General features: G+C 42.3%; 1 protein-coding gene across 1 annotated transcript; it reads left to right on the plus strand.

Annotated features, from left to right (window-relative positions):
• The first annotated feature begins 503 nt into the window (after positions 1–503).
• On the plus strand, positions 504–10381 carry LOC307261568 (zinc finger FYVE domain-containing protein 1-like). Its single transcript, XM_080042146.1, has 11 exons — positions 504–1819; positions 1951–2455; positions 3377–3591; positions 3798–3904; positions 4017–4125; positions 4228–4325; positions 4534–4651; positions 4793–4963; positions 5187–5367; positions 5818–5931; positions 8238–10381. Exons 1-11 carry the CDS (start codon positions 1307–1309, stop codon positions 8468–8470), a joined length of 2364 nt encoding a protein of 787 aa, XP_079898272.1. The 5' UTR covers positions 504–1306; the 3' UTR covers positions 8471–10381.
• The last annotated feature ends 341 nt before the right edge of the window (positions 10382–10722 follow it).

Below are 10722 nucleotides of genomic sequence, written 5' to 3' on the forward strand. Positions count from 1 at the left end.
TTTGCATGTAATAGCCTACACCCTAAACAAGAAAAAGATAAAGACTAGGCCTAATTCATTCAAATACGCTACATATACAATTGTATAAACTTAAATTGTATAGAAGTGCTCGTTCGAAAGTTTAATTAATTGAATTACATAGCAAAAACTGAAAAAATAAGAAGATGTTTGCAGGGTTTTCCCAGAACTTGTCGGTTCGCTCCATATATAGTAGGTTCGCTCCATGGTTCGCTCAGGGCGCATCCAGTCTGTTGTCGAACTACGTTTCCCGTCATGCCTCCGCTCTTCACCCTCCCCTGACCCTGTTGTGACTGAAAATAATCTGATCAGCTGATCTGACCTGGCAACAAAATAACGTAGCTAGAGAGATCTGCCAGGGAGGGGGCTGAAGAACAAAACAATGACACGGCTCGGAAAGACTCAAATACATAACACTTTTTAAAGACTTTTTAAACTGACTCGCGCGGATTTGCCTCCTCCCTCCCGCAATTGTAAAGTAAAAGAGTCCGCGGATATCCGAGATTTTGACACAGACTGGCTGTTGTTTTTGTTGCTATGTTGTTGTAGCTCAATTGACAGCCCGGAGGCTAGCCGCTTATTAGGACGTCTATGAACTGTTAGGGCTCGCTAATTACACTTTTTCCTCGGATGAAGTTGAACCGTCCGTCGAAACCAACTAACCGCAAGCCACGTATTGCCGCTTTGCTGCCAAATTATCCCCCGAGTTTGCCCAGCGAGCTGTTTGAGGGTCAGTTTGCCAGCTAGCCTGTTGTTAGCATCAACATTTGCACATTCATCTTGTCAGGGACAGCTCATTGTCTCGGTTGGGATAGACTGCCTGCATAAGTATCTGTCTTATTTCAGTTTTATTCGTTAACCGTGGATATATTGTATGTGATGCTGCAGCTAAATGCTAACTTTAATACACGAGCAAGCTAACTGTTGGTGGTAAATAGCAATAGATATATCAGGTGTAGATAAAGGAGGCAGCTGTTTCTGCTTTACTGTTACATTGTTAAACCCGTTTAGTGTTTGAAATGAATGCTGCGAAAAATACTTTAACAGATTGTATTATTGCCGAAGCTTAGTTGTTACAGTCAGTGGACCAGCAGCCCTGTTACCATGTATCTGTTTTAAGTTGTTTGGGTCACTGTATTTGGTCGCCTTAGTTGTCAGTATTAACGCATCTTGGGCATTTTCTCATCAAACTTTTATTTAACTTACTTTATTGGAAATCACTGGTGCTGTTGTCAGGGGTGTTCAAGTAAGCAGTGCATCTGTGTTGAAGTTTACCTCGTAGGAAACGATGAGTGGCCATGGCTCATCTTCAGAAAAAGGAGTCAATACTAATCTAATATGTCAAGAGAGTTATGCATGTGGTGGCTCTGAGGAAGCTGCTTTCGAGTGTGATCAGTGCAAAAGCTTGCAGTGTGTGCGCTGTGAGCTCGAGCTCCACAATCAGGAGCGCCTGAAGAACCACGAGCGGGCTCTGATAGGCCCTGGGCATGTCCCTTATTGTGACAACTGCAAAGGAGGAAATGGAGACAGTGGCAAACGCCATAGGTCCGTGGTCCGCTGCCAGAACTGCAAAGTGAACATGTGCCAAGACTGTCAGAAACGCACCCACAGTGGAGGCAACAAGAAGAAGCACCAGCTCACATATTACCCTTCACCGCCCAAACCACCTGCCGAGGTCATCGCTGTCCAGGCTCCTGCCCCGCCCGCTGTCCAAATAGCAGATGAGATCAAGTCTCAGAGAGCCAAACTTCTGGAGAAGGTTTCCAGTTTCCTCTTGGTGGATGAGAATGAGGAAATGCAGGTGAGTCGTGCAAAATTGACGTTTGTCATTGAATAGAAACACATTCAAAAATACCTAATAAATCAACAACAAAAAATCCAAAGCCTGTACATTTTGTTGTGTAAATAAATAACTCCTTTGTTTTTCGGTAGGTAAAAGATGACAGTTCATTCGTAAAGCGCCTGAGCTGTGAACCCGACCAGCTGCTGAAGGTGGTGTCCATCTTTGGCAACACTGGAGAGGGGAAATCTCACACCCTAAACCACACCTTCTTCATGGGCCGAGAAGTGTTCAAGACTTCTCCCACACAGGAGTCCTGCACGGTGGGCGTGTGGGCGGCGTTCGACCCCACCCGTAAAGTGGTGGTCATCGACACAGAGGGGCTGCTCGGGAACAGTTCCAAACAGGGCCAGAGGACCCGCCTCTTGCTCAAAGTGCTCGCCATCTCCGACCTCATCATCTACCGCACCCATGCCGACCGTCTCCATGACGACCTGTTTAAGTTCCTCGGGGACGCGTCGGAGGCGTACCTGAGGCATTTCACCAAGGAACTGAAGGCCACTACGGCCCGCTGTGGCCTGGACGTCCCGCTGTCCACCTTGGGTCCTGCAGTGGTCATCTTCCATGAGACGGTCCACACTAAATTGCTGGGTTCAGGTAGAATATCTTCACACTCTTGTTTTTGGCTGGCGTGCCATGACTTCATCTATCAAACATTTATTACACAGGTCAAAGCGCAATGTTGAATCTTACCGAAAAACCTCCATTAGAGCATTATTGTCACTGTATCAGCATGGCCGTGGGTCTGTGTCAGCTGAGGATACGTGTTGGTGCCTTTTAAGGTAAACAACATTCTTAGCCTAAGAGTCGAGATAATGACAGGCTTAGCAAATATTAGCCTGCAGTGTTTCTCTCTCTTTTGTCTATACCACTGGAGGTAGCAGTCTGCATTCCAACAAACGCTACTTTTGTTGACTATACAGACAGCTGTTCACACTGCATAGTGCCATTTTTCACTTGTAGTCACACACTTTAAGGACATTGTTTTAATGGGTTTCCCAACGCATGCAACTCACTACAATTGAAATAACATTTTACATTTTTTTTGGCTACTTTATGAAAATCAACTCGCAAAACTTGCAGGTGTATTTTATATTCTTTTATAGGCAGGTTTATTTATGAAGTATTTGCACCATTGCAATGCAGCATTTAAGTAATTGAAGGGAATGAAAGATCTGATATTATGGCGCATTTCCTCACTCACTGTAAGTTGCAATTCTCCCTATAAAGAAATGTCTGGAAGGATCTATGGTAAGAGCCTGTATGACTTTGGAAAACAACAAAGAATGAGCTGCATGTGTTTTCTCATAGCTTTATTAACTTCTTTTTTTATCAGACTGGTGGCTGCTGCTGCTGCTGCAACATTCACACTTTAATATTTCATGAGCACACAATTCTTCTCTTACATCACAATGAAAAACAGTATTTTATGTATTGTGTTGTATCTGATGCTAATGAAGCCGTGTATTCTGATTACACTCTATGGTAACACCTTCCAACTTTGTCTTTGTTTTTTAGATAAGTCATCCGAGTCGGTAGATAGGCTGCTGTCGGAGCGCTTCAAGAAGCTTTCCCGTTTCCCGGAGGCCTTCAGCTCTGTCCAGTACTGGGGCACCCAGACCCTCAACCCCCCTACCGACTTCCGTGGCCTGCAGGATAAACTGGAGCAGCTCCTGGATAACAACGCCACCCGTTCCCCACGCACCCCTGTGGTCATCTTCAAAGCCCTGCAGGTATGTTAAGCCAGCCTGCTTCAAACTTGCTTCAGACCAGCCTGTGTGTTGTCGTAAAGCGAGCGATAAACTGGACTGATAAGCAATTTGCATAACAACGTTTTTTTTGATTAAGTTTTTTTTGTGCAATATCACTGTATGAAGAGCAGGTGCAACACATTGTTTTGTATGGCTCTAGCTTATTCTCTACTCGTCTTTGATTGCAGGCATTGAGTGAGCGCTTTAATGGGGAAATTGCAGGTGAGCTTGTGGCCCATAGTTGCTTCTTCCCCGATGAGTACTTCACTTGCTCCAGCCAGTGCCTCAGTTGTGGGTGAGTGCCTGCCTTAAAAAAAAAAAAAAAAAGAGGTCAGGGTTAACCGTAACCGCTATAATCTCTCCTTTTCAGATTGCTAAACATTCAAACGTATACATTTTTCTCCCAGATCTGGCTGCAAAAACAGCATGAACCACCTTGGAGAAGGAGTGTGCCATGAGGCGAAGCATCGCTGTCGTTATTCTATTCAGTATGACAATCGCATTTACACCTGTAAGGTAAGCAAAGAAGCCTCTCTATATAGCATTGACTTTGCCATCACTCTTGTTCCATGCCCGATGAGTCTGATGTTTTAATGGTTGTGTTGTGCATGTCTTTAGGCCTGCTATGAAGGGGGAAAGGAAGTGATAGTTGTCCCTAAGACCTCAGCTTCCTCAGACTCTCCATGGTTGGGTCTCGCCAAATACGCCTGGTCTGGGTGAGTTGCAGCTGAAGGACCTTAAGGGTCAAGTGTGTAACCAGGCGGGTTATGCTTATGCTACCTTTTCATAGCCTTATTATAGCACTGGTGTTCCAGACTCTTAACCCTTTTATTCAAACTAACCCACATATTACAAATAATGCCTCAGATACAAATGCATTTACATTAGCCTTTTGATGGAGACGTAACGAGTTATGCCCTTCAGGTACGTTATTGAATGTCCCAACTGTGGAGTGATCTATCGGAGCCGCCAGTACTGGTATGGGAACCAGGACCCCGTGGACACCGTTGTCCGCACCGAGATCCAGCATGTGTGGCCTGGGGTAAGAAAAAAAAGAAGATGTTTGATTAGTTTATCTGGTGTGCCTTATGCCTTAATGATCTGTAATCACACAGACCTATAACTATGGCTACAGCTAACTGTTTATCTACTTGTGCTGTAAACACCTGTTTATGTTTTGCAGTCAGATGGCTTTCTAAAGGACAATAGCAATGCAGCGCAGCGTCTTCTGGATGGAGTCAACCTAGTGGCCCAGTCTATGTCAGAGCTCAGTGTCAAGCCTGCCAAGGCCGTCACCTCTTGGCTGACGGATCAGATCGCCCCGGCCTACTGGAAACCCAACTCCCTCCTTTTGGTGAGTGACACAAACAGCCCCACCCTCTGCCACCCGCTCACCAAAAGCCAAGTCAACACTTCTATGTCCAGAGTGATGTTTACTGTCTGTGGCGTTCTGCCCCATATTACACAATCTATGCTTGCAGGTCACAAGATAAAACCTAGATATACCTTGGGTTGTGTCGAACTCTTTGGTCAATAACAAGTTTTTGCTGTTTTTGTTTGTTTTTCTCTTGTACAAGGTGTGCCATAAATGTAACGCAGTCTTCCAGGACAACGACACCAAACATCACTGCCGTGCCTGTGGGGAGGGTTTTTGCGACGGCTGCTCTGCCAAAGCTGCGCCCGTCCCTGAGAGAGGCTGGGGTCTTGCCCCCGTCAGAGTCTGTGACGTCTGCTTCGAGCAGAGAGCTTCATATGCAGGTACACGTGCCCTCTGTAATGTCAAATGTTCCCTGATACTCCTGTTCCTGTCTTATGCAGCCGTTTAAAGGCCTACTTCACCGGTTTGAATATGAAGGTGTATTGAATTCTGAGATCCTATGCAGTATAAATGTGCAAAAAAAAAAAAAAATCGGTTCATCCTAGCCTGAGAAAAGGCAGAAAGAGTGTTTTTTTTAACCCTATATTTCTCTTTCTCGTGACATCACAGAAAGAGAAATATAGGGTTAAAAAAAAACGTACTTTGTAAATATTACTGTGATGTCACAGTAAAAGACATCACAGTAATATTTACAAAGTAAGTTTTTTTTTTAACCCTATATTTCTCTTTCTGTGATGTCACGAGAAATAGAAATATAGGGTTAAAAAAAGGTAGGCCTTTAACATTTGGGGTGAGCTCTACTTCAGCAAAGATATATTTTCTTTATGCAGAAATCGTGGAGGCAGAGCTCGAGGAGGAAGAAGGTGGAACCCTGGCCAGGAAGGTCGGAGAAGCAGTGACCAACACCATAGGAGTGGTGGTCACTGCTATTGACATCCCACTTGGTGAGTGTTGCCTAAAGAGGATTGTTATGTAAAAAGTATACTTGACCAAGTAAACGTGAGTGAATAGATGCAATGCCCTCTGGTGGCAGAGGCATTACTTGCTCATGCACAGTAAGAATGGAAATGGGGTGAGGTCATGTGTTTTATAGTCTGAACTCTCAAAGATGTCATGTAGGAATAAGACCTGCAAAACCTCCTTTGTAAAATTTCCAGGATGCCCTAATTAAATATTTGTAATAGAGCTTGTAAAAGGTCCAAACACTCACAGGTCTCTTGATGACTTGCTGTAAGTCGTTCAAATGCCAGGAAACATCTGCTTTTAACAAATGGTCTGAGTCTACTTCAAATGTGTTACTTTTGCCAAGAAAAATGTTTATAGACTACGACATCATGTATCAGTGGCAGCTCTCTAACACAAAAGGGTTCTGCCATGTAATGTTTAACATTAGCTTTCAGCTTTCGTGTATATTGTTTAATCTTAGTGCAAAGGTGAGGCGGATGACCAGTTACCCTGTTTACTCATTTGGTTTTATGAGACTTCCTGCTGTAAACTCGCCTTTGGTGTATATTTGTTTCACTGTCAGTGTTGCTGCTGCTTTCCTGCTTGAAAGTCTCTTCAAGTACGACTGGAGTTGTCGCTTCCACACTCTCTGCACTAACGTCTGGAATGCACTTCGGTCCAGTGATAACATTTTCTTAGCAGCCGATATGACACGTTTCTATCAAGATTATCCAAAAATGTGTTTTAGATTGAGAGAACATGGAAGTGTCTGCAAGAATAAATGCGGTACTCACTCACTCAAATACATACCACACATCATGTACCTTATTTTACCTTCTGGTTGTTGTTTCACCCATGTCTTAATCATATTTGATGCACCTTAAACGATTTGTTTATTCCAAAACATAAGTGCTCTGATTATTATTAAAATACTGGTACTGTATATTAGGCTGTAACATTAGCCGACTGTAGACCTATAATTACTGGTAAAGGGCATTGATGAAGATGTTTTAGATAACCTGATATCCAACTGCAAATCACTCGTTCCATCACCACCCCAAAGAAATACCTCAGAGCAAGCTATGCTCCAATCACAACAAAATTAGCCTACTTATTTCCAGATCCCGATCTTGTTTCCACATTTCCATGGATACCCCAACCAAGACAGCCGAGGACTTTATTTTACATTGGGGTGTACTTCAAACAGTAGAGGAAAAGCTTCCGGATATGTCTTGCGCATGGCACGAAGGTGTGTATCCTTGATTGATTTGGAAGTTTCTTGGACCAAATATGTAGACGTCACCATATTTATATCATGCTGGCGGCGAATACATGCGCACACTGAAGGCCACAGTAACGACAGGCATGAAGTAGTCTCTGGCTGATTTGCTAATAAAGAATAGAGGATTATATATGGCGCAGCAAATATTAAAGAGAGAACATAAGTCACATTGACGAGCGATGTGACAGCCATTTCAATGACTGTGACACTGCCTATGTGTAGGCTACATGGGTTACATTTAAGCATAAACTACCTGCTTCCTACAGGCACTGCACTAGTTTAGTATAAAGTAAGGGAATGCAAATACAGTATGTCAAATTTGAACAGCCTGTTTGTTCGGTAATCTCCACCGAGCATATGTAGCAAAGAATAAACGTGTTTCCTAAAATATCAACAGCTCCTTAAAATCTCTGCACTGTAATGTTAAAAGTGAATACCAGGGATAGTAAGAAAGTGTTCACCTTATACATTAAATGTCATTTAGGACCTTTACCTGGAGGTAGGCAGTTAGCATTGAAGGTCGAGTTAGCAATTCTGGAGAATGCTTGTTGTCAAAATCAGTGAATATCTCCTCACAATCCGCAAACTGTCCATACTGTCTGTGTGCTGAAAAAAAATCAGTGTTTATACACAGCCTAGGCTCTGTAAAGGGCCTGTTTCTAGCTATGGTGCCCCCCTTTGTTTACATACCCTTTGTTCATATACCAGGTTACAGAGCCTAGGCCGTGTATTATCACCAAGTTTCTTTTTTCAGCGCACATACAGTATGGACAAGTAGCTGATCGTGAATATATATTCATTATTTTTGACAAAAAAAAAATTGAACGACAAGCATTCTGCAGAATCACTGACCCTACCTTTAAGGGTCTTGCCTAAGGACCTTTCCTGTACTAGCCCTGACTTAACAGGGAATCGAACACTGATTTCCCGTAGTAAAGTCAGTGGTGTTGCCTACTGAGCTATCCTGCTACTGTAATGAATACACACTTACATGTGTGTATTTGTGTCACATGTTCCCCCTAGGCTTAGTGAAAGATGCAGCTCGTCCTACCTACTGGGTGCCTGACCAGGACATCTTGTCCTGCCATAACTGCCAGCGTGAGTTCACTGCCAAGCTGTCCAAGCACCACTGCCGCGCCTGTGGCCAGGGAGTGTGCGACGACTGCTCCCCGGAGCGCAGGCCAGTCCCATCGCGGGGCTGGGACCACCCTGTGCGGGTCTGCACCAACTGCAACCAGAAGCCTGGAGAACTTTAACAGGGAAGTGCCTTCCTTCCCTCGGTGCACAGGAGAGAACCAACCACTCGCTCACCCAGCTCGCAGTCTGTCACTGCTTTACCTCCGTTATTCTAATGGTTCTGTCTTGTGTCTGTGGAAAGGAAGTTTTTAGGGATATACTTAACGTAGGACATTAGCAGATTTGGGATTTCAGAGTTCCTGTGGCCTTTGTAGAACAGCCAGAACATGTGAGTAACTTGACTTGAGTGTGAAACCTGCATTTCCACTCATGGTTATTCACAGAGTGAATATTTTGATTCTTATTGACGCAAATCCCTGATTTTTCGTTTAATAAGGCTGTCGAGCTATTTTTCTATCAGAAAATATTAAAAAAAATAATAATTATAATGATATTAGTTAGTTGAGAACCCTATGGGGTTGGTGTGCTTAGTTTCCAGCAATTCTTATTATTGAACATTGTTTCTCTGATGGCGTACGTGTAACGGCAAGGAGACAGTTTCTATCCATGCAGGTATAACTGCAGGTTCCATTGCATGCTGTATTGCAACATTTTAGTTTTTGCACTAAGCCTTTTTCAGCTGTTGTAGGCTGTTGCTTATCATGGCCATAATCCAGATATCCAAATGGATCAAGTTGGTGTGTCCCAAACTGAGCTGACTCATCGACTACAGTAGGTCTAGCCTGTGGATATCTGGTGTGCCAAAAATCATTCAGGTCACTTGTGTCTGTGCTGGTATAATGTTTATATTTTATCATGTAATTTGTTGTTGTATGAAGATATTGAACTATGTTAGAGGAGTGTACATTTGAAATGTTGAAAAATTATTTATGTATTGAAGATAAAAAAAAAAACTTATTAGCTCTCTGGCTTGCATGACAGACTGAGAAATCCATGGCCTTTTATTGCTCAATTAAGCGCACCATCTCTTTTACCAAGCGGCATTTTTAATGTGCACACGTTATGAGTTGTTTGTACTTCATGTTAAAATTTGGTTTCTTGACACCTTGATTTTTTTTTATTGTTTTCTGAAATGTTACAGTTGTATCATGTATATTGTTTTGCAGAACAAAGGAGAAACAATATCCAAATTTGTCTTCAAACCAGTGTGGAAGGATAAAAACTCCTGACACATTTTTATTCTGTTAAGCTTCTCACGGCTCGTTCTTCCTTTGTATCACATCCGTTTATTTAAGATGATGTACTTTTTTCTTTTTCTGTTTTTTGTTTGACATTAGTTACTGTATGAACACGTGTATACTTTGTAGTGACTATGGGAACTACACTTTCTCCCCATGTAGTTTATTTTTGTCTTTATTTGTTTTTCTCTTTCAGCATTACACAAAAAAACATGATGCTCAAATATGTCAATGCTGAGATATTGAACCATTCTTAATGACTGAAAGCTTTAACTTGTCTTGCATCATTACCGGTTTTGAGTTATCGAGTAATGCGACCGTGACGTCTGGTGATCATACTAAGCACAAGGTGATGCCTTTAACACATGCTTGTATTTTGCTGTTACAAATGAGAAAAAAAATAGAAAAAAGGGTCTTTTGTCGATTGTAAGCTTTGTAGATAAAGTAATTATCCCTTTGCTCCTAACATGGAACTTCTTGGTTCTGATGTCTGAGAGAGGATTTTATGTCTGACTTTTCTCAAAATAGATTTTTTTCGTCTGAATGTCGCAACACACAGACCCTCCTCTGAGATCATAAAAACACACAGCATAGAATGGGAAATGTACCACCTCAGATGACTTGAGTTCATTACCGTGCAAATGTGTGCTGTCCATTGTTTCAGATATCCTTTGTGGTGTTGAGATGCATTCAGTGATGTCCATTTTTTTATTTTATTAGATTGGGTGCAATTATCAACACTAATTTTAAGCAGGAATAAAAAAAACTGTTGGAAACTAACTTGATGATGTATGGATACTTCTTAAATGGAAGATCTGAATAAGATTAAAGTTGTATCACCTCCCATCTGTCATCTGTCAATGCAATTGCCTCCATGTCTTTAGTGTGTGTACGTGTTTGTGCGTTTAAAATCTTGCTGTGTCTAACCGCTCAATGCACTGTACGTATGTGGGAAGAAAAGATCATGTTAACGCCTCTGTATTATGAGCCTTGCTGCTATTCCGTTCCAACACTGCAGCTTCAGATAAAGTGAGGGAAAAATATTTGCTTGGTGCTTATTGATGATGATAAATGATTTATAATTAATTTGAATAAATAATGAAACCCAAGCTTCCATGTTGCTATTCTGTGCC

The sequence above is a fragment of the Ammodytes marinus genome (genome assembly GCF_949987685.1).
Source record: "Ammodytes marinus genome assembly, chromosome: 15".
Taxonomy (NCBI): Eukaryota; Metazoa; Chordata; class Actinopteri; order Uranoscopiformes; family Ammodytidae; genus Ammodytes; species Ammodytes marinus.

Coding starts and splice junctions, on each gene's coding strand:
- LOC307261568 (XM_080042146.1), top strand. CDS start 1,307: ATGAGTGGCCATGGCTCATCTTCAGAAAAAGGAGTCAATACTAATCTA. Junction 1,820..1,950: donor ATGAGAATGAGGAAATGCAG/GTGAGTCGTGCA, acceptor GTTTTTCGGTAG/GTAAAAGATGACAGTTCATT. Junction 4,652..4,792: donor TCCAGCATGTGTGGCCTGGG/GTAAGAAAAAAA, acceptor TATGTTTTGCAG/TCAGATGGCTTTCTAAAGGA.